Consider the following 24,820-nt stretch of genomic DNA (forward strand, 5'->3'; position numbering starts at 1 on the left):
TAGGTCATCTTCTGGTGTTGCAAACAACACTGCTTAAATCTTTTGATGTGAACTGAAGTCATGGTGTGGAGTTTTTATATCATACTGTTGATTCATTGCATTGTTGAATAGAAAAGCTTTCTAGTGCATCTTTGTGAGAACATATGCCTGGCATAGATAAAAAGGAATCAATAATCTCAAAGCATTTAAATTTGATGGCTGAGACTATTTGGAAAAGTCTAAGATTAATGCTGTCATTGCTTTCATAATTACACAAAACAAAGCGATTAAAGCTGAGAGGCTCAGAGCTTAGCGAGGCAGGGGACAAGCAGTTTGACTGACGAGTAGGTGCACAGCGTTCTCTTTCTTGAACAAGCGTTGGTGTCATTGTTGTGCCACACGACAGTGCCACTCTTTGGGTGTGGGCATGTGGATGGCTACATATTTTAGCCTAGTGTGAACTGTAGACAAGCCACCATACGTGTGTGTATCTGTTTGTGCGCGTTATGCGCTGCTTGTGCAGACCGACAAAGGCCAGCAATTGTGCCATCAGTGGTTTACTTCAATTTGACCCAAGCTGGAGCGTGGTGTGAAATGTGATTTATCTCCATCAAGTTTTGGCCTGTGCTCTGGAAGACAAAGATTTTCATTGAACAGCCCACAGGACAGCATTATTTACTGACCTCCAGATTGGAGCGTAACATTGTGGCTGTTTGCTATAATATAAAATATCATCTCCATCCTCTCTGAACTCTACACTGACATCAGGTTGGGCTTAATTTGTTGCTTTTGCATTGTCAATTTAATACCAGAAGGCAGAATAAAAAATGCTGTTATTTTGTTCTTCTATTAGTATTTTTATTTATCAGTAGTTATACAAAAATCCAGAAACAACATGCATGTCGGATCTTCCTTCATATATATTTAGAAAGCTTATTTGATTACAAATTAGTTAATTTTATTAAAGGTAGTGAAATTTAGACTAGACTTACACATCAGATTGTAGTATGGAGGAGAATGGGAAATCTTTAAGACAAAAAGCTTTCCCACAGACAAGAAATGGGAATGCTTTCTGATTTAGCTAATAGTTCTCATCATAAAAGTACAAAACATTAATTTTTATGATCTATTTCAATGTAAAGTGTTCAATACTGATAACTAAATAGAGAGTAACAATTATGCCTTGGATATTTTCTCACAGTCTGTAATCCTGGCTATTTAGAAATATTTACTGATATATTAATACATTTAGCTACGTGGGTGAGGAATGCAGTGACATAGTAGCCCGAGTGTGTGAAAATTTATCAAAACATCCAGATAATAAGATAGCAGGCTTCTATGTATCATCTTTAGACACCGTGATTGAAACAGAGTAGAAATGATTAGTAATGCTTTGAATGGAGGAGAATTCTGAATATGAAAAAGGGTGGGGAAAGTCCCGAGATTTGCCTTCTCTGGACTGCTCACCTTGTTTTTGTCTCCTTTTCCAATCACATTCTGACGCACGCTGACTGTAACATGTGCACAACAGTATGCTCTGGTGTCCTGGTGTTTCAAAAACAGCTCAGCCCAACATTATATTCTGCTAAGACTCGCCTTAGTTTTCTAAGTGTCTAGCAGGGCCACGACTGACACTTTAGGTCTTTTTATTTTGAACTTAATGGCTTTCTTTTGTTCTTTGTTTCAACCGCACTTTTAGTTTTTAAAAACTACTGACCTGCTTTTATGTATTTTGATTGTTACTGGTGAATTATCACAGACTTTGTGACAAAAGGCTGTGATATTCTTGAGCCCCTTTGTACTCTGAGTCTGCAATACATTAGGGTTTAGAGTTCAGGAAACAATTCTAGAGAATTAGCTTAATGCATCTCAGTTAATCACATAATTTACCTGGTTTTGCTGACGCTCATCTATCTGTACAGTTAAGACACCACCCTGAACCTGAAGCAGACCTTGAAGCCTGTGTGAGGTTCAGGCTGAGATCATCTGCTTGGACCCAGTTCTGCTTGTGTGGGCCAGCAAAGCTCCCTTCGGGGTAATACTGTTTAGTTAGAGGTTTCGCTCTCATACTCTCTCTCTCTACTTCATGCTGCGCTAAAAGTATTTTATTGCAAATTACCATGGCAACATTTTTTTTTTTTACCTTGCTAGATAAAGAGGCTTGTGGAGCAATTCCAGGAAATGGGGTTACTTCCTCACTCAGCGCCAACAACTTCCTGCCCTCTCCTGTATGGATTTGTGCCAGTCGTCAGCGACAGCCGCTTGTGCCTTTTGACTCCAGTTTCATAATTACTTCCTCTTATCAATCCACGGCTTTTAGCTCAAAACTTCTTTTCTTCATTCTGCTACCTTCATGACTTTAATTTCTTTGTGGATTGAGCAAACCAGAGCTTGTTTGCTTTTTTGTTTTTAACAGCAAAGGATGTTCATCCTACTGTTCTGCTGAAGACATTGTGGTGTCACATTGCTGTAAAACACCAAAAATGTTAAAGAACAAGAAGGAGCAAATGAAACAGCTGTTGTGTTGCACTGCTGTTACACTAATGCATTTTTAATGTAGTAGTCTGTGGTACAAACTAGCTAACAGCTTACTGTGAAGACTACAGTAACTGCTCAGCTGTGATTTGTCTGTGTTGAAAGTGCTGCACACAGTGTAGGGTATCTTTTTTCAATGTAAGCCAAGCTGCTTTGCTGAATTATCACAAGCATCTCCACTCTGTAGAAGAATTCATAGCACAAACATTCGTCACATGTATTTCAGAGTATCTGTGATACACCAGCATGCCACCTTACAGATATATCGCACAGGTTGTGGCACGTTTTTAATACTTGTAACCACATTGATTTCTTCTTCAAGAGCTACTGAAGTATTTAAAGACGTACAAGTGCCATTTTAACACACGGCCCTTAGCATTCATTCATGACAGCCTAGTTAATTAGTGTGATTCTTATTTGAAATTATGAAAACAAAATCTTTTAAACAAAAATTGTGTTGCATCTTTGTCTTTTAGCTGCTGGAGAAGGTGTTGCAATATTAAGGGCGAAGGCCCGGTTTGATTATATTAGGTAAACATGGATTACCTGCATGGTTGACTTAGGGCTTTGTCGTACTAACTTCTTTTCCTGTATTTTTTTCACCCAAAACTTATGAAAATACAGCTCTGTTGATTTTTAGCTTTTGAAGGTTTTTAGCGCATATACAGGACTTTCTACATGTAGCCATTTTTGCTTAGTTACCTTTTTACCTAAATGAACAACTGCTTTCTGATGCAATTGCAACTCATGCCTTGCAGAAAAGTCCTCCATCAGAAAACAGGGGCCATGCGGTTTGCTAAAACTCCCTCTGCTATTATCCGCATTATGGGAATAGTTGGTGGTAAATGAAGCACGACAATAATTTCAATGTCGATGATAGAAACAAGAGTGAACAATTTTCTTTATCCGCCATTTCTGGTTTATTCTAACTTTAAGCAAACCTGTTTCCAGTGTTATGATTTTGGGGTGATATGTGTGTAGTTTTCATTCCTGATCCCTAATATTAACTGCTTTCAGAATGCAGTTGTTGAAGTAATCAGATAATATACAATGACTCTCGCGCATACACACCCCTTTTAAAATTCCTGGTTTTGAAACTCAACAAACTAAGGAAATAAGTAATCTGTAAAGCTTTTCTACTGAAATAATTTTTTATTAATTTACTTTGCACTTGCATTTAATTCTAGTGAATTTGATAAACCTGAAATAAAGTTCACATGTCCTAGTATTCAGTGTTTCCTTTAGCTAAAGCGGTAGTTTGCAGAGAGGTTGCAGAGCATCAAAATAGCCTGGTTGTACAAAGATATAAGATAAAAGGTGGGAGTCTTTAGTCATGATTCAATTGGATTGCACTGCAGAAGGCTACGATGCGATTTTAAACTGACTAGACGTATCGCACACACACACACACACACACAATAGCAAGACATTTTCGTTCAACCACCAGCTCTGGAAAAAAAGTTTTTGGAGAAAATGACACCAAGGTGAAAATATTGCTGTCATGTTTTCTGTCTGTAGCAGATGTAACTTCAAGTATGTGCTAGAAGACTCAAGAGGAAGATGTATCTAGCTTTTCAGAATCACTTTACGTCCAATCAAATATCCAAATCAACACAAAAATGAATTCACTGAAGAAATGAGAAGCTGTGAAGTTTCCTTGTTAGAGTCCAGAATTAAATCTGATAGGAAATCTTGGAGGTCATCTCAAGAGAGCTTTGGACAAGAGTTCGTCTCACAATCTGATAGAAATGCAGAACTTTTGAAGACTCAAGTGGACAAATATTATCAAGTTCAGATGTTCCATACTGATAGACTTCAACAACATAAGACTGAATGCTGAATTTGAATCTAAATGTGCTCTAGGGAGTAACAGTTAAAGGGTGTACAAAGTTATGACACCAAGTTATTGCGCCTTTTCTTTTGTTTTTATAATTTAGCCTGAAGGATTTGTTTCCTTTTCAAGAGATTGTGGAGGACTTATGGTTCTGCAAAGAAAAAACAGTACCATAAGTTATACAAGTTATAATCATAATCAAGATTTCTCCCAGAAAACTTTCTAAGCCCTGTAGTTGGATGGCAGGGCAGTCATTCATCCAGCAGCCTGTCGTGTTTTTGAGTTAGAAAATGTTTAAAGTTGGCAGGAAATTTGAAAATATCACTTGATAATTATGTGCTATTGAAAGATTGGAAGAATAATACCTGAACACCAACTATAAAGTCTTAAAAAATGCAGATATTTTAAAAAGGCTTAAATAAATAAGCAATACTTAGCCTGGTGGGGGCACAAGTAAAGCCTGGTGGCCCCCCAGTCTTATAATACACCCTGCATGATATCATATTTTAAAGTTTAAATTTTAACAGGAATGTGTTACTTGAGTGAAAAGGAATCTCTACCCACACAACATGATTAGATTTTATTCTCTAAACAAAGCACACTTGTAGTGAAACAGGTCAAAAACTTTTTAATGCTACTGTTTGTGTTTATGTCCTTCCTACAGTCGTCAAAACATCTGATAGAGTTTAGCAGACCACCCTGACATTCTGTGTGTTCATTGATGTTATCGTCTGGAGGTTATTGAAAACTGCAAACCGTAATCTGTTATTTGCAGTCTGATAATATCTGTCAAGATCCAGCTACTATCAGGAGGCTTCCTTCAAGGCTCCTCTGTCTCATCAAATTGTAAACACTAACATTCGCTTTTCACTGAGTTTGTTTTACATGTAAACCTTTCATGTTGATCATACTTATGCAGACCAAAAGCACACAAAGCTAAAAGGTGAACTGGAAGTTAAACAGAAATAAAGACTTTTGTTGAAATGACAAGGATCCAATTCATGGTTGAAGTCAGTCAGGCAGGTAATGTCCACACAGACTGGTTTTTGTTTTACTGTTGACTTGGTCGATCGGGCCAATGTAGGTTCTCACTCCTGGGAAATATTTCTATCTGTGCTCCATTGATAGTGAGGTGTGAGAATAGCCATGCAAAAAAGTCCTAATGCTGGTGTTCACATTCAGGACCACAATCTGAATATGTGTGAACTTCCTGCTTGTTTTATTTTCCAATAAGTCTGCTTTGGAAACATTTTCCAATCGTTCAGTCAGAGTGTTGGTAACCCCTGCAGGATGAGGTCGTTGACCTTTATGTGTCTGCTGATGTGGTATTATGCAGGATGTTCCAAATTTGGTAAAGCTATCGCGTCTGTGGTTACAACAGGTAGTATCGGAAGCTTGTCAAACCTGCTGGGGTAACAAAGGCCTTTGGTCTGAGCTTCTGTTCTTTGTTTATCTATATTTAATTAAAATGGATGAACTATGTTAAGTTAATAGTAATAAGTAATGAAAGTTGTAAGGCCAGAGTGAATTTCATGTTGCAGGCCTAACCACTTAAGACATAAGAAGTATACATGTCTGAAATAAAGCTTTTTTCTTCATTTTGATTTTTTCTTTGCTAGTGAGAACCATGTCTATTTTGGATCTTTTGCTGTGTGTCTTACTTAGGGTGTTTTTAGCTTTCTGGCTAGCATCTGTGTGGTGCTGTGTAGTCAGCAACAACAACATGTGTTTGAAATGCTACACAACTTAAAGAGGACTAATGTTAATTCAAAATCTATAAAGCTTTTACCGGAAGAATTTCTGTCTAGATGAGATTTTGTGTTGCTGTGGATCCATGCATATTTCAAGTTGGTCATTTCAACAGCAATAATTTTGATAAAAGAATATTCTGCATGACTACATCAGCATCTGACATTTCTCCAAGGACCAAATTGAAGAGCAGTCAGGTTTGTGGACGTGTATTTATGCACATGGGTTTTAAAGTTAATTTGCATTGTTTTAATTAGCTTGTTGTTGTTTTTTTACTGGCTTTGTCTATTAGCTATTGTGGTTTTGTCGTGTTATGCGATGCAGTTTTGAGGAGAGGATATATCAGTCAGACAAATAGTCTAAGATTTGACCCCTGACTCAGTAATTGCTATATGGTTGGATGCTGTGGCTGTAATAAAAAAAAGCAAGAAATGTTACCCCTCATGTTGGTATGGATTGTTCACATTAGCCTTGTATTTCTGAAGCACGTTTTTGGATGTTTTTTTCAGACAGAGCTTTGAAAATGTCAGGGAATGCTCTCTCAATGTAACACATCCAAAGAAGCAATGTTTGTTTGGCTATTATTCATGCTGATTGGTACTGGGCAGTTTCTCTTGATCAGCACTGATTAAGTAATGAGCAGGTCAAATTCAGAAAATCAGAATACAGTGAACCCTCGTTTTTTGCCGGGGTTGTGTTCCGAAAAGAACCCATGATAGGCGAAATCCGTGAAGTAGTTACCTTTATTTTTTACAATTATTATACAGCGTAATTAAATACTCTACATTGAAACCAAAGAAAAAAACCTGTTTTCAGGCCCAAGCATTTTTTTAAACAAATATAACGCTTTCTTACAAATAACTACAGTAAAATAATCATTTTAATCATCAATACGAAGTACAGTGGGACAAATTGTGACTCGCGTATTTCACTGCCTCTGATTATGACGCTGCTGCTTCACTCCGCTCTCTAGTGTCTTTTTCTTCTGAAGCCTGTGGTGCAACATAGTTATCTGTAGTTGTTGTTGCTCTTTTTTTCTAATGGGCAAAAACATTTACCAAAATTTGCCAAGCTGTATTACGTTTATTTAAATACCGTAACGTTATTGTCACACAGGTAGAGAAGAAGCGCGGAGATTGTTTAGCCAATCAAGATGCAGAATACAATGCACTGTGAAAAAAAACTGCACAAAAACAATTTGCAAAGCAGCGAGGCCTTGAAAGGTGAATCGCGTTATAGTGAGAGTTCACTATAGTTGCATTTAAATATATCAAAACTCATAACTCCCACCATGTTTGACCTGTAAAAACACAAAACATTGTGTATTTTGATGCAGTTCTGAGTTTAAGAGATGGATAAAGGTTAGTGAAATGTTCTCAAATGGTGTTTAGTTCTCTCTTAGACTCAGAACTAATAACTTTGTTAAAGAACCTGAAGTACATGTATTTTATGTTTTATTGGTTATCGCCCTAACCCATATGAGCAGATCGGACCTAAAACTCACTATCATCCAGGAAAAACTTAACTGGTTCATCTTATTGCTGATGCATTTTCCAGCTTGCTATTGAATTACCACATTCCTCAATGTCTGAGAGCAGCAACCTATCAGGCTTTTGCTCTTTTTAACAAACATGATGGTGATCAGTTAATGGAACAACACTTCATTTCCATTTACTCATTGAAACCATAATTTCACTCAATACTTCCACAATGTAGTTCATTTATGTTAGTGTTGTGCTAATGGTTGCTATTTATCAGAATTTGTGTTTAATAGATTCATGTACTTGTCATGTCCTGCTGTAGAAAACATTAAAGTGAAACAAAATTCTACTTATTTTTGCCAGGATGAAGAAATTCTTGTTGCAGTATTTGCATGATCTACTTCTGCAGTCCTAAAATAGCTACGCATTTTCTGTGGTTTTTGTTATGCAGCAGCCTACACTTTTTTTTTTTTTACTCAAAAGATGTCTAATAGTAGCAAAGGCTGAGTGTGTGTGTATTTGTGTGTGTGGATGCCTGTAGGATTATAAATTTCACAGGGATTTGTGTATTGTATCTCCATGTCTAAATGGGTATGCCTGTTTGCCACACTCTAAGGCATAAGTTTGCAGTTGCTCTCTTGCCTCCGCATGTTCAGAGATACTTCATACACAACAATTTGCAATAAACTTCTGACACTTCATAAGTAGATGAAGTAGTCCAAATATTGGTGTTTGTGTCATCACAGGGACTTCCTAAGTTGAGTGATATTGAGATTAATCTAGGTGCAGGAAGTAACATAACTGCTGAGTGCACTTCCTGTAATGCAATGACTGTTTTGCGAAGACACTGTTTCTTCAAAATCAGCTGACCTGCCCCGTGTTTTGAAAAAAAGCATCTTAATACATTAGAGGCTATTTAAGAAGAAAATATTATTTAACTACTGGTAATAACTCATGCCAGTTCTCTTAATAAAAAACATCCGTTAAGCGTTGCTTTCCAGCTGTATCACATTAATAAATAAAATGTGAAAACTCCACTTCTGCTTGGCATGTTGTCTTGGCCTGGTGCGCGTGAGGACCTCTTGAGCCATGTGTCTCTGGTGGCTTGAAGACACAATGGCTGATGTGTCTGGCAATAAGTGTTTCATTGGATGGGGAATAGTTGGCCTTTGTTGTCTTCTGCAGGATGATTTTTTTTCCCCCCTGCCTAGCCATCCGGCTTGCTCGTGGCCGATGACTTGTTCCAGGATGGCTTTGCCAAGTTGGAAAAGAGAGTACAGAGTCTGCTGCCTAATGTTACCGCTAAAATAAGCAAAGAGGAGAGATTTAGAGCAAGCTTTTGGGATCTTACCATTTCCTTTGAAAGACTTCCAGGATTAATGGGCAAAGCTAAATTTAATTTTAACTCAATTTGAGCTTGTATGTTCCTCGTTGTAGGAACATTTTTTTCACTTAAAGCTGCAGTATGTAACTTTTACGTTACATACGTAAAAGTTACATACTACAAGTAGGTTTTAAAAACTGTCACTATTTGTGACATTATAATAGGAGGCACACAATCTGTGAAAAGATCAATTTCCTCCACCTCCTTCCTGAGCTTATTATTGATGTCTAAAGAGAGAGGGATGAGCAGTGCCACACGAGATTGTGATTGGCTGGTTCTGATTGGTTGTATCTAATTAGCACTTGGAGTATTTGGAGAAGGCAAAGGAGTTTGATTTTTCCCACAGATTATGTCTCATACTGTCATGACATAGTGACAGTTTCAACAGATATAAAAAAAATAAATATTTTTTTTTATACAAGTTACATACTGAAGTTTTGAAGTGACAGCATCTCACATTTAATTTGGTATTCATAAAATAATGCTACTTAACTGACTAAGAAAGCAAAATTGTCATAATCGTAATGGTTGGTTTTCTAAACACGATCTGTAGCATATATTCTAAATTCATTTAATTCATTCAGAGTAGACAACAATTAAGTCATCCTACCAACACAGATGCATTTCAATAGGAAAATCAATATTTCTGCCACTGTTACTTTTTGTTGCTCTGTGATAGTGTGAGAATTGTCAAATCTGACCTGCAAAACATGCTAAAGCAAACATTTCCGAAGTTAGAAGAAGCCTGTTTAATTATTTACAAGATATCTTTTTCTGATTTCTGATCCGTTTTCAGTATTTTGACTGAAACTTTAGCAGCAAAGTAATGACTGTTACTCTAATTGTCTAACATGACTCACGTCTCTTGCAGGTCTGCAGTGTGTGGATGAAAAGGCACCTTGTATTAACAACGCAACATGCCTGACCTTTAACAATGGCACAGAATACTGCAGGTAAGATTCACTGGCGAGATTTACAACCAGTCAAAAGCTTTGCAGTTTCATTTCACCAGGTCACACTGTAATCTGAGATGTATAAAAATATGAGCACAGAGGTAGATATGCGTTTATGTAATAGTTGGATATGAAAGGCCAAGCCAAAAATATGGCTTTTAGGTCAACCACAGTCTCTTCAGGGGATCAAGAAGTTTTGTTTGATTGACAGACTGCTTTGTTTGATTAACTACTTTTCCATTAGTAAATAAAAAAACAAGCAACAGACATATTTCCTCTCTCCATGTTATTACTCTTAATGAGTCCACACAAACACACACACACACATTCAGTGTGAACAGAATGAAAGGAAACTGTCCAAATCCCAAGGAAAATGAAGTTATCAAAGAGTGCCAAGTCCATGTCAGCTAAAAGCTAAAAATATTTCTTTTTCTGCTATTGGGGTAATCAAACTACGGTGGCCGACAGGTGCAAATGCGCAGCAAAAGAGAAAACATGCAAACAAAAAAGAAGACACCCCCGAATGAAATGCAGCAAACAAAAAGAGAGACGCAAACACCCCCGAATGAAATGCAGCAAACAAAAAGAGAGACGCAAACACCCCCGAATGAAATGCAGCAAACAAAAAGAGAGACGCAAACACCCCCGAATGAAATGCAGCAAACAAAAAGAGAGACGCAAACACCCCCGAATGAAATGCAGCAAATAAAAAGAGAGACGCAAACACCCCCGAATGAAATGCAGCAAATAAAAAGAGAGACGCAAACACCCCCGAATGAAATGCAGCAAACAAAAAGTGTTGAAAACGGAAGTGCTCCAGACCACTAGGGGGAGTCAAAGAAAATAGTATTCATTTCTATGGGACCAGATGCAAGATTCAGAGAAAGAAATTTGAAAGAAAGTAAAGGTATCTCTCTGAATCTTGCATCTGGAAAGTGTGATTATTGTGAGAAGTCTGAAACAATAGAGCATGTTATTTTAGAGTGTTGTAAGTATGAAGAAGAGAGAAGATGCATGCTGAGAGAGTGTGTAGGTATTAAAGAAAGGTTTAATTTAATAGAATTTTTGAGGAGAGATTTCGGGAGTAGACATATTCAAATAATTATTCGGTATCTTAAAAAAACAAAGCTATTTCATAGGATATGAGTAGAGCAAGTTGGGTGTGAGTGTGTAAAGAATATCAAAGAGGGGTATATAAAGCTATAAGCAAGTTGGATAATATAAGCAGGTGTGTATGTGTGGGGGTATGTTTAATCAGGAGTTAATGGAGGGAAAAGGTAGAAAGTGAAAGTTTATAGACCATCTCGAACCACACTCCATACTGGTAAGTGGCGGTAATGCTACTGTAAGTTTGTTGCCAACCGCCAATAAATACCAAGAAGAAGAAGAAGAAGAATCTTGCATCTGGTCCCATAGAAATGAATACTATTTTCTTTGACTCCCCCTAGTGGTCTGGAGCACTTCCGTTTTCAACACTTTTTGTTTGCTGCATTTCATTCGGGGGTGTTTGCGTCTCTCTTTTTGTTTGCTGCATTTCATTCGGGGGTGTTTGCGTCTCTCTTTTTATTTGCTGCATTTCATTCGGGGGTGTTTGCGTCTCTCTTTTTATTTGCTGCATTTCATTCGGGGGTGTTTGCGTCTCTCTTTTTGTTTGCTGCATTTCATTCGGGGGTGTTTGCGTCTCTCTTTTTATTTGCTGCATTTCATTCGGGGGTGTTTGCGTCTCTCTTTTTGTTTGCTGCATTTCATTCGGGGGTGTTTGCGTCTCTCTTTTTGTTTGCTGCATTTCATTCGGGGGTGTCTTCTTTTTTGTTTGCATGTTTTCTCTTTTGCTGCGCATTTGCACCTGTCGGCCACCGTATCAAACCATGTAGGAAAAGGACTGCAATGTAAAGAGTGCAACTACTACTTTTTGATGACTTATCCTAGTTTGTAATTAGGCCTGAGCTTTCTTTTTAATTCTGTTACCACTCCCAAGCCCAATTCCCAACAAAACACACACCATAGCTGGTTCATGAACCTGATCGTGTTTCATCAGATGTGATGAGAATGCTGAAACGTGTCTGTTCCCAGAGCTTTTGGAATGTAAGTACTTGGCTGCCGTTGTAGAAAGTGAAGATAAAACCAACAGCTCTTAATCACTATTAAACATTTTCTCTGCTTAACTGAAGGTCAAGTAAACATTTTTCCTGCAGGTGCAAAGTTACCTGTTGTCAGTTTGCATGTGTGTGACAATAAAGCTTTGTTGGAGTCAGTTAGGCTTTGACATTTCAAGGCTTTGCATTGTTTAAGGCAAAAAATGAATTGGATTTTGAATTCAAGTCACAATGATAAATGCAATGTGTGAAAGAAGGTCGGTTTTGATGTGATATTCTGTGGTCTTCATTCAAGTTGTTATATCTAGAGAGATAAGAGATGGTTGTTGTGACCACTTAAAGGATGTACATAGTGTGAGAAGTGTACTATTGGTAGAACTTTTTCAACAACCAAAAAAGACCTGATTTTAAATGTGGAACTGTGTGTGCAGTTAACACAAACATGAGCAGAGTTTTAGGGAACCAATGTTTTACAGTATGGATATTATTTTTAGGATATACATTAAAAAATATACATGCTAAGCAACATTTAGATCAGTTACAACTCAGCAACAGTACATAGACACACACAGTTGCTGAGGATGATGATGAGAAAGACAGTTAAAGACAATATGAATTAGGTCGAAAATTAACCGATACTGAAATTTATGACAATGACCATAAATGTCTTTTTGGCTGTATATCGGCAGACTATGTTCATGTCCCGTCAAGATGCTGTGCTACATGTACCGTCTGCAGTCACCTTACTCCACTTTTTATGATTTTAGTGATGCTAGCCTTGTATTGCTAATAGAAGATGGTAAACCCAGATTAAAATGTTGGCTTGGTAAACATTTTTTTTTACAACAAAGTGGTAAATGGTGACATCATATTGTGTGTGTGGGAAAGTATTTGGTGTAAATGGGGATTTCTTTAAAATATAGGGATTATTTAATTATGCACTTCCCCTATTTAAATAATGAATGATTACTCACCATAGAAAGACTAGGAAAAAACTGTTTTTAATTGCCAAGATATTGGTAGAAGGGCTAGCAGCCCTGAGGTCATACATGGGTTTTTCAGCATAGAAGAGTCAGCTGACAGAGAGCAGGCCTAGTGTTAGACTGATTCAGTTGCCGATTTTTTTCCTACTGTCTACAAGCAGAACAACATGTTCATTATCATACAGGCATAGTGTATGTACCCATGTGTGCATAGTTGCCTCTGTTGAACCTTTTGGCTTCTATTTTTATTATATTGTCGTTCAAAAGACACATTGTCCAAAAATCTGATTATACGTTTATTAAACTCTGCTGCAAGTTAAACTCAAATAAACAGTCACTGTGGCCTTTTGACATCAACCAGCTACAAGCTACATGGGTCTTTGTGGGGGTCAAACTGAGTAGCTGAATAATTAAATAAATCCTTATTAGGAAAAGCTGGAGCAATAAAATGCATACAATTATGCTATCTGTTTGATATTAATAAAAAAGAACAGCATGTCAGAAATTGATGTTTTGTGCTACCTTTTATAAACAGAAAGCACAGAGAAAGGAAGGAACACCGAGCTGCGGTATTTTTCTCTGGTTAATTTCAAGATTAGCTTTGAATGGTTTCCCATTTTGATCTATTCCCTCCATGGTTTTTATGTCACCAAACCTTTAGAAACTTCTGCTGTTAAAGCTGCACTGTTGAATCACATGTTTCATATGTGCTCGGTGTTGGTGTTTTGATCAGACATGTTCACCTGTTGTGGCATATTAAGCCATTTGGGTTGCTGATTTCTGTTGGTTGCACGTGTGGCTTTGTTGATCTTATTTTATTATCGTAATCTCTACCACTGAGAGGTTGTATTGGACAGAAAGTAACAGAACAATAGAGGGAAACTGTTGTCCAGTTTAGTTATTCACATTCTATTCAAATATAATCGTACACCTTCGATTTCCCACATTTCATAGGAATTTTACAAAGTGGGGCAAAACATGTGAAGTGGATAGAAAATGAAATTTTTTTCGAACATTTTTTTTTCTTTTTAAGACAAAATTGAAGACTGGGAAGCAGTCTTCAATTGCTTCCCACTCCTTTGTTTTGTTCGCCATAATTAAAATCCAGTTTAACTAAATGTCTTCAGATGTCAGTTAGTTAAGAAATAAACTCCCTATTTGTGTTTGATGGGCGTTGGATTTGTTTGGGAACATTACTACACAAACAGTATAATAAGTACTAATGAAGACATTAGACAAGTTCAGAGCAAGTTTTTAAGCAGAGTTAGGTTTTACTATTTCTGAAGCTTTGAAAATCACACAAAGCGCTGTTCAGTTCATCTTTTTATAATGGGAAAACCTCAAACTTGCCAAGAAGAGTTGTCTGACAGGCTAGGTAAGGAGTGGTTTATTCAGTGAACCAGCTGAATCATCCATTACTAACTGTGCATGAGCTGCATAGATCCACTGCTTAGTTGAGAGAATCTGTTGATAGGAGAAAATCTTAGTTGTGCAATCCCCAAATATGGCCTCCATGAAAGAAAACCATTCTTGAAATGGAAAGCCAAAAGAAAGTCATTTAAAATTTGCCTCAAACCTTGTATGGAAAACAGAAAATGTGTGTAAAAAAGTGCAAATTGACATAATGCTTGTTAAAAAAAATAGCTTGAAAACCAGATATTTTCTTCTATTTCACAATTATGTACCATTTTGTGTTGCTGAGTCTGTGTTGCTCTTTCGCATAAAAAAACTATGAATATACCTGATTGTTGTGTGGAGTATGATTCTCTCATATGCCTGTCATATCTATGCCTAAAGTGGAGGCAGAAGAAGCTGCTGCTCACAGTTCATGACTTCACTGACCTGCAGAAATCCAGTACATTCTCTAAATTCTGAAAATCTCATTTTAGTCATGAGAATTTCATTTCTTTTTTCTTTAAATTTCTATTTAAATTAACTAAACATTTCCGCTTCCATAACAGGTTAATAAGATATGTGCCTACGAAACAGCAGCATAAACTATGACTATTTTCTCAAAGGCAATATCGTGGGATTTTCTTGCACATCCATGTCTTCGTGGACTGAAATATTTTATCAGATGAAGTGAATGTCCGTGGGAGATGTCAATTGGCTGCTTTTGCAGGGCAGGGTTCAGAAAAGCTGTCTAACCGGTGAAACTGCAAACCATCGGCTTTAGGTGGGTGAGGTGCAAACTACGAGTCAATCCCTGTGAGGATCTGTCTGTGTTAGCCTGAATGGTAGGTATTTGTAACTTGCATCACAGTAAACAAGTTACCTGGTAACAGAACTAAAGTCATGGTGTTGTTCTCAGGCTTGTGAGGATTCATATTTAACTTAAACATGAGGTTGAACACCATGTTGTCCAGATCCTCTGAACAAGACCTCTCTGTCTTGTGTTGGCTTCGGAGCAAACTGATTACTTCCTCTCTCACTTTGTGAAGCAGTTTTTCTTTGCAAAGTTTTTCTGCAGCATTTTTGAAGAGATTTACGGTGTTGTGTGGATCTGCTCCCTGTTTGATCTGACAGGTAGAATTAACCTACAGGGCAGGCAGAGGAAGAGAAAGGGACAAAACAAAAGAGGATGTCTCTTTTTAGGTAATTTGAGAAGGAATACCTCAGAGCACAACTCCTTACTAATGATGAGAGACTTTCGAGTGGGGGGGATGGGAGGCACGGAAGAAGTGGAGAGAGGAGTGTAATTTCCCTTCTTGCTTTGCCTCCTTCATCAAACTGTCACTCATCCATCTATTTCCCAGTCCAGCCCACTGCTGAAGGGATTTAGATGCCTCTAGACAAGCCACCTGGTCTACTAATCTTTTCATGACTATTTCCTAATTCTAGATGAGGTTTGGAGGTAATAAATCATTAGTCTTTGTTTTAATAATCATGACTTGATCTCTATTTAAAATCTCAAGGCTTTGTGAGCTTTGTTCTGAACTTTCCCTTCCTCAGTCATTTTTTCTATTAGTCACCTTATAGAATCACAGAAAACCTTTTCGATTTAAACAGGCTGTCACACACACGCACATACACCCCCATGCACACCCCCGCACACGCCCACGTTCTAGACATCCACTCTAAGTTTTGGGAATGGTTTCAGCACAAGATTCAAGCAAAGCTCCCCATACCCAGATGTGGGGAACTGTAAGCCAAAGCAGTGATTTCCCAATCTTACACTCCAAAGATGTATCTTCTTCCCACAGCTCAGCCAACAGCAGTGTAGTTGTGGTTCAGACTGGAACCACAGTGATAAGAGTTTTATTGTGAATGTGTGTTTGAACTCTTCTTTGGTGTTTTATCTGGAAGTCTAGGGCAACCAGAGCTGAGTGCAGGCTCACATGCTGACACTTTAAATAGCTAGCTCTCAGTTAGCGCATAAAATCAATATTTGGATGAGTGAGTTTAAGCTCTGCATGACTCATGGGGTGCATGACACTTCATTAGCACAGAACAGCATTGCACCAACCTTGTGTTGCTGTATTGTTTGTCCTCAACTCCTTTTTCTTGCACAGTTCAATGGACTGTAAGCTGTAAAGAAATTTGAGTTACTCAGAAAGGGGAAGACTTTCAAAGCAGTGGGGAATGTAGCAACCAGACCATAACCCGCATACGGTGGAGTGGCAAGTGTCCCCTGTCACACATGAATGTCACACTGTGAGGTTAAATGTACGTCTGTTGTGTCTTAAGGTCACACACATTGTCCGCACATGCATTGTGATGATGAGTCCTTATTTGACACTACTGTAGTAATTAGATTTTTATTTTCAACGAAAAAATTCCAAATAAAGGGCCGCTCTTAAGATTGGGAATAAAAAAAATACCTTAAAGTTTGTTTTGTTATTTGAATAAACTTCTTAGGGTAATTGTGATAGTTCGAATCTACGTATTTATTCTTGTCAAATTTAGAGTTCCATGATATTTAAAATAACTTGCATTAACCTAAAACATCAACATTTTTCAGTCTATTAATTCAAAGGCAGTTTTCACAAGAAAGCAAAATGCTACCCCTACAGCTTCAGAACAAAAATCTTAAGATAAAAAAAACTCAGGAGGGTTAGGAAGCATCCATAAAATGAATCCTTGATAAACTGATGCAGATATCAGCCACTATTTGATACAATTTCACAATTAAGTTTAAAAGTCTTAAGACAGTACTCCCAACTGGAGCCACTCCCTTCTGAACTGAATGTGTCACCGTGGTCTCATATTGAAGGGAGCTAAATAACAAGCAAATCCTTATTTTAAATTTGAGAAAACTATGTATACTTGTACATTATTGAGTTTATGTTTGAGAGATTCTGAAAATTTATTTTCAAGAGTTTTTATGTTAAATCTTAAATCTGTTTGTGTGTGGCAACAACACAAACAGTTTATCCACCCACACACCTGACTACTTTCTGAAGTAAATTTGGCATTTATGACAAATTTGGTTAAACAAAAATTTTAATAGAACATTAATTTTTTGTTATGAGGTGTGAGTTTGTTGATGATCCAAAATGCACACAAGAGCTGGGAGCACAGATCATGTTGAATTTTCTTTAATGGTAAAACTGAAAATTTACAGAAATCAAAGGGAAGGTAGGGAGCCAGAGCAGAACAAAAGCAGGGACCATTAACCAAAAGCCAGCATGGTAAAATGGGGAAGCAACAGGGAAGTAATGGGATTAAATGGGAAGAACCAGCAAGGAGTGTGAGCAAGATAAGGATTTAAATACTGAGGGTGAATGCTGGAACAAAAGGCCTGGTCCGATTAGCTAATGGGTTACAGGTGTGAGGGGAGATAGCAGACAGAGGCTGAGTACAGAGAGAGAAAGAAAGTGGCATAGAGCAGGGGTGTCAAACTCCAGTCCTCAAGGCCCGGTATCCTGCAACTTTTAGATGTGCCTCTGCTGCACCACACCTGAATAGAATAATTAGGTCATTAGCAAGGCTCTGGAGAACTGATCTACACAAGGAGGAGGTAATTAAGCCATTTCATTCCAGCGTTTTTTGTACCTGTGGCACATCTAAAAACTGCAGGACCCTCGAGGACTGGAGTTTGACACCTGTGGCATAGAGGGCAAGGGAGAGTACACAAATGTGTCTAAGAATAACAAGGAATGACTAGACACACATAATAAACTAGAATCACTAAGAAGAACTGAACAAAGGCAAAACCGAAACGAGGCTGATCTAATCAAAGAAAGACTAAAGAACACATAATAATAATAAAGCTAGAACCAAATAATCAAAACACCAAACCAACCCAGGATCTGACATTTTTAAATTTTTAAATTCATAAATAGTTTTCTTCCATCTATATCCTGAAAAAGCAGTACCAAAAACAGTTCCAGTTTAGTAAACAAAATGTAAAAACTGAGAGGTACCCATGAAATACATTGAACTTCATGTTTTTATTTTTCTGTTCAAGGAATCACAGGCAAACATTCAGCCAGACAGTATCTCAAAATGTCCTGCTTTTTTCAGTTTCTAACCTATCATAGGCTGTCATTATTCTGTGTTAGTTACAACAGTTTTTGTAATGTACTTCCAAATTAGGCAGTGGTGTCCTATGCATAGTGTAGAGCTAGATCTGGAGCTTTTATATGTTGACCGGCCCATTGTCGGAAACCTAACTTTAAGCAACCACAGGAACAGCATAATGACAGAGCAACATACAGAAACAGGCACTAGGAACATTCGCAGGCTGAACGGGACTTGTGCTGCGTACCATGGCAGCTTGGATGAGTCTTTATGGGTGCATTTCTAAACATGGCCTGTGATTTTACCACTTGATGCTTGTGTGAACTCCACCCAACTCGACACTCCTTTTTTCGGTCAACACTGATGGTTTTAGTCTGCCTGCCCGACTTCCTTCTCTTTCTGGTATGTCTCGCGCTCTCTTTACTTTAGTTGGCTCTTTAGTTCCACCTCATTTTTTACTTTATCTTTTGCCGTCATTTGATTTGTGTAACTTTGAATAACCTTGATAGTTGCCAACCCTCCTCCACTTTGTGTCAGAATGAAAAGAAAATATTGGTAAATCATAATGTGGTGGTAATTCACCTCCAAATCATAAAAAAAGACTCACAATTGAAGTTCAATGTATAAGTAAAATTACATTTTGTTTCCTCATTTATTCAGCAGGCCCTGCTGTCTGAATTTAACCACTCAAGGCCTTTAAGATGCAACTTTTAAGAAGTTTTCAAATTATTCAAATTTTATTGTATCTGCCCTGTTTATAAGCAAAGGCCACTGCAGTAAAAATTCTAGGGTGATACACCTAAGAAAAAAAGTATATCACTGATTTGTATGCATTTACTTATTTACTGGGCTTAACATTTATGTCTTGATTGAAGAAGATAACTCTACGCATCTCTATGAACTCGACATGATTTAGCGTAAGTCCTTCAAAATGTTATACATCCCCAGTAACTTTTTAACAACAGCATCACATTGTGAGGGTAGCTACAAATGTTGATTCACCAATCACGCATTTCATGTCCTGCACTCTAGTGGATGTTGTTTGAGGTCTGTTGTGCCATTTCCAACTTTTACCAGAATGGAATTTGTCTTTAAGTGAAGAATCTCATGTGATGCAAACTTTTTATTAATCAATAATTTTGAATCCAACATGAAATGAATGAATCACACTAATATCTCCATTTACACATCAAAACAACTGCTTCCAGAGCTTTATTTTACTTTTCGAGAAGTGCTTGAAAATACATGCTGTTGGTCGATGCTTTTGTAGACCCAAATAATGAAAGGTTTTAGTTGTGGTGCATTTTATGAATTGGATTGAAAATCTAATTTCTCAGTGTTTGACTTGCTGATCAACAATCAAAGCCAATAAAGAGGCTTAAAATCACAAAACTAATTGGCTTATTTCTCAAAAACAGCACTAAATACAGCTGTTTTTAATTAATTTATGGATCAAAACTGCTTTTGCTGCATTTAGTATTCTATGAAAAAGATACAAGTATTTGATCTGCTGATCGCCAGTCAGATCTGGTTGAGGAAATACTGTCTGGCTCTGATCATTGATTGATTGCCTCGTCTCTTATACTTGCTTTATTAGTGTTTTTCTACATGAAATGAAATATTGTACAAAGCTCGATCTCCATGCAGCCTTGCACAAACATTCAGTGAATAGGCTACCTCTGCTCCAGCCAAGTAAGGGGATGATCCGGGGATTGAAATTTGAGCTGGTTTTTACTCCGTCTTGTTTCTCTAACACCAAGTCTTCACGATGGCCGCAGGGGTTGAACAAGTTATTAACCGTAGCTGAGAAAGGAAAAGTAGCAAGAGGAGGTCGTGGTGACATAACTGTAGCTGAGAATTCAGACGTAGGTGGGAAGATTTGGCAGCAACAAAAACATAATTAGGCTGAAGAAAATTTTAGGACAAAGGAGTGGGGAACAAAGAAATTTTGATATTAGATGGCTTAGTTCACTGCTCACTGAAAACCCCCCACTGTTTGCCAGGATAGGCAGAGGTCAGCATGAGGTAGAGGAGGGGAATGAAGAAAATGAAGGAGCACAGAAAAAGAGAGAAGAAGGGTGCGCATGAGATGGGGGCGTTAATGTGAACCAGCTGTAGAAACCTGACACCCCAAGAGTGGGTTTGAAAGGAGAGGTGGAGGACTGAGAAAGAGAGGGAAAGAGGGGCTGCAGGAAACGGCATGAGACGAGGGACGGAGAAAAGAAGAGGGGGGAAAAAGTCCTCATGAAGTACAACAAAGAAAGCCATAGATGAGTGAGGTAGCAAAGTCTTTCTCTGGCAGGCTGTTTTATAAAAGTAAAGGTATTGTAAAGGTTTCTGACTAATGATTTGTGAGAAAATATTTGACTTTTTTGTGTGTTTAGAAATTTGTCAAAATAATCACATTGGGTCCTGTGTTGTTTTTAACCACAGAGTATGTGACAGAGTATTTGGTTAGAGCTTCCTCTGTGAGACACCACTCCCTGACAATAATGTGAATCATGCACAGCCTTGTCTGTTTGCCTCGGGCTCTGGTGATACAGCCAGCGGCTAATAATGAGCTCTCTATCTGGCAGCGAAACCTGAAGGACAGGGTATCGCTTCCTGACGCCACTGCGTTTAGCTCTGTCAACACTGGTTAGATAGCAGCGATTTAATTTTAATAGAGCCTACCATGCATCTTTCCTGTCAGCACTTTTAAATTTTCACAAAAATCCATGACAAGCAACTAATTCTTGACAGGTGGGACTGAGTTCAAAGAGACCTCCAGAACAGATGTTTTAGCAATTGAGCTCTACTTCCTTAAAAAACCCTCATTAAATACACAATAAATCACCAGCAAATCCAGTGATTTAAAGAATATTTTATTGTATTAGGTCTGATCAGGTGGTATTGTCTTACTTTGAAGATTTTGGCTGTTTCCCACCTTTAAAAAAACAAAACCAAAAAAAAAATGTTTTAAGTGATGAAAGGTAAACCTTGTATTAACCAGGACATGGGGCTCTTTGTGTGACAGTCTGCTAATGTGATTTATGTTGCAGGGCAGAAGGCCGTGTCATTACTCTGGGACAGAGGGCACAGAGGTGGTCTGAACAAAAATGAGCGAGCTTATTTCCCAGGATGGCCGTCTTGTTGTGACATCGTGATGAAGCTGTGTTTGTGTTTACAGTGGGGAGTCAGACTGGGGAGGAAAGTGTGTTTATGTGTCATCTTGAATACTCGTGTTGTGGAGGAGTTGGGCTGCAGACCAGCTGATACAGATGGGGAAGATTGAGTGTGACCATGTCTAATTTGAAGTTTGTCCTGTTTTTGAAGATTTCACATCTCTAATTTATCATCTTGCCTGCCTGTGTGCTGACTTCACAACACTATTTACGTTCCAAGGGAATTGTTTAGACTTTCAAATCATATTTCCATGAATACTGCTTGTGATGTTCTTTGGATTATTATTTATAGGTCCCAAATATTTGACACAAAACAAATATAACTTTCTAGGATTTTGCTTTATTTCTTAGCTTGTTAGCTTGTAGAGGTTTAGACATATGGATATTTTATATTAATTTTAGCATAACTGGGAAATTAAAATAATACAAGTAAAGAAAAAGGCTAGAACATTCAGTAAAATCTAACAAAGTAATGAAATTTCTGATGAAGGATAAGTTTGGACACCAAAACTTTTATTCCCATGTAAAGTGGCTAAAATCACAAACAGGCCTCTCACAATAGATTCACATGATTAGAACGTCGTTACTGTGCGTTTTGAAGGAGGTTTGCCCAGTAAAGCTCAGACACACAGTTTGATGTGCTCCTGACTGATGAAGTAAGAGTGACCTTCATGGTGAGATTGGAAGAGCTGTCTGAGGTGTTCATAAGGAAGATTGTAGCAGCTTATGTCAACATAGTTGGACCTGAACAACCAGTAAAGCTCAACCAATTCAGCAGACTCTTACTATTGTTGACATGAAAGTACATAATCCGAAAACCTCACATTTAACTTTTTCGTACAGACAAGTCTAAGACTGAATTATTTAGTCACCAAGGCAGAGAACTTGTTCAGCATATACTCTACCTTGAAAATCTACATTGTATTTGAGGGTTGAGGACCATCTATCAAAAAGCTAAAGAAAAAAAAGCTGGAGCAGAACTGAACCCTGCAACATGACCTAATTTATACCAGTGAACTCATCAAGGACTGGCTGAAAAGTAAGAAACTGAAAGGGTCCAGTCAAAGCCAGATGTGCCACCGGGGCCTTGACCAATGTCAGAAACTCATAGATGGAATTGATTTCAGCCAAAGCGGGAAACACTAGCTATCAGGGCATTGAGGGTTTGTTGACGCCTTGTTTAATGGATGAAAATAATATTTAATGAGGTGTGATATTTTTCCACATGGTGGTGTTTTTCCTAACTTTTTAACTGTTTTATCCAAACACTTAGTGTTTTCTTCAAAAAAAAATGTAATTTTTATTACAATTATAGGTTTGTTTTGCAGCTGTGCATGTCTTTCTTATTCTGCCAGGAATGTTCTTATAATGGCCTTATGAGTGAACGCACTCGCACAAGTGCTTTCTAGTTTAACTGCTGATAACTGAGAGCTGATTAATTAAAAATGATCTGATTACTGTCTTTCTGGTTTATCTGTGCATCCATGCCTAAAGAGACTGAAAACCATCAAAATAACCACATAGCTTTGTACTTTTTTTTTCTTTTTTTTTTTTTTTAGGTCTGTTTATGTGTCTGTCTGTGCATTTCATCTATAAACAAGCTCCTTTAGACTGGGACTTCAGTGTCAGATGTTTGTTGTGAAGATGTTTCTGGTGACTCACACATGGTACCAGGCAGAAGCTTCTAGGATGTGATCGATCTGTGGGCCTTCGGTTTGACGTGATTCATAGCTCCCCTCCTTTCTCATGCGCTTACAACCTAATAGCTTCAAGCTGCTTTGGGGTGGAGCAGCAATTTCTAACTATAAGTTAAGTGTGAGATTGAATTTCACACAATTTTCTTCTCCACTACCTCATTTAAACGTTACACTGCTGTTTTCTGCTTGTCTTCCTTATTATTATTATTATTATTATTATTTATTTATTTATTTATGTATTTTTACATTTTATAAACCTGTTTATTTGTAAAATGATTTAAAATTACGTGTTAATGTGTCCTTGTGTACACGTGTGTGTTAGTTCCTGCGATGTGTATGCCTGCCCTCTATTGCATTACCTCAACTCCTCAAGGGAGGAAAGTTTAGAGGCCTCAAAGAGAGGCAGCAGGTCGCGCTGTCGCCCACGGTCTCCAGACAGCATGTCTGCCATGTGCCACTGCCGACACAAAGATGACGAATCTATGCAGCACATGAAGGAAACTACCTGACTGCAGATATTTTTTGTTACTTACAGTGTATTATCTGTGACCAAAAACAGCCTCGCATAGAGAAGTGATGAGTGAGAGTGGGGAGTGGGAGTAGCTGTGAAAAAACAGAGGAATAGAAAGTCACAAAGGGAACATTGTCTCAGATAAGATCCCTGGTGGACACATTGTGCAATATTATAAATGTCTCCACGCTGCCCTACATGTGGATGAATCACTTTACTGAAAAAGAGCAAAATCGAACCAAAAAGGATGACGAATGTGATTTTGTAAGCTGTAAAGAGTAAAAGACAAGATTTTTTTAGGTTGAGCAAAATACGTTGTGGTGAGAAATTTGCTATGAAGTGTTAATGTGAGGATCCATGCTGCTGCCCGATCACTCTTTGGAAATGTCTTCTTGTTGTTGTTTATAGTTTTTGCCAGGCACATACAACAACTTCCATATAGCCTTACTCCACATCCTTCTGCTTTTCAACTTCTCCTTGTCATCAATGACCTAGATTTAACCCTTTCACAGAACTCTGCCTCCCTAGTTTCTCTAAGAGGGGTTCTTGGGGCAACACCTCTGAATTCAAAATGCTACCTGTTGCAATTTTTGGGTTAGGGTACCTATGCCTGTCAGTTTCTTCAGGCATAGGGGTTTGAATTAACTTTGTATAGCAAAATACAAACCATTAAAACAAACATAAGAAGACTTTTAATAAGCAAAATCCTTTACCCCTTAAATATTTGAACTAACTGAACACCACTTTCTTTCTAACTCTCCTAGAGGGATGTGGTTCCCCACATACTGCTCTTTAGGCCACTTTATAGCAGCCTAAAGAGCAGTATGTGTAAAGAGAGTAATTAGACACAAGTATTCACTGGTGCTCTTTGATGTGTGTTTTAGAACAGGATTTGTTTTGCAGATGATACTTGCAGCATTTGGCAGCAGTTGTCTGATGTGGTGTCCTACATCCACCTCACTGAAACTCACTCTTGTTTTGTCTGTTTGCG

General features: G+C 37.9%; 1 protein-coding gene across 1 annotated transcript in view; it reads left to right on the forward strand.

The window, feature by feature from the left end:
• notch2 (notch receptor 2) overlaps positions 1-24,820 on the forward strand; it is a 52,087-nt gene that overhangs the window by 5,184 nt on the left and 22,083 nt on the right. The window contains exon 2 of the mRNA XM_032571869.1: positions 9,834-9,915. Within this exon, the coding sequence (XP_032427760.1) occupies positions 9,834-9,915 (82 nt within the window). The remainder of the gene's footprint in view (positions 1-9,833; positions 9,916-24,820) is intronic.

This window comes from Xiphophorus hellerii, chromosome 9, assembly GCF_003331165.1.
Source record: "Xiphophorus hellerii strain 12219 chromosome 9, Xiphophorus_hellerii-4.1, whole genome shotgun sequence".
Classification (NCBI taxonomy): Eukaryota; Metazoa; Chordata; class Actinopteri; order Cyprinodontiformes; family Poeciliidae; genus Xiphophorus; species Xiphophorus hellerii.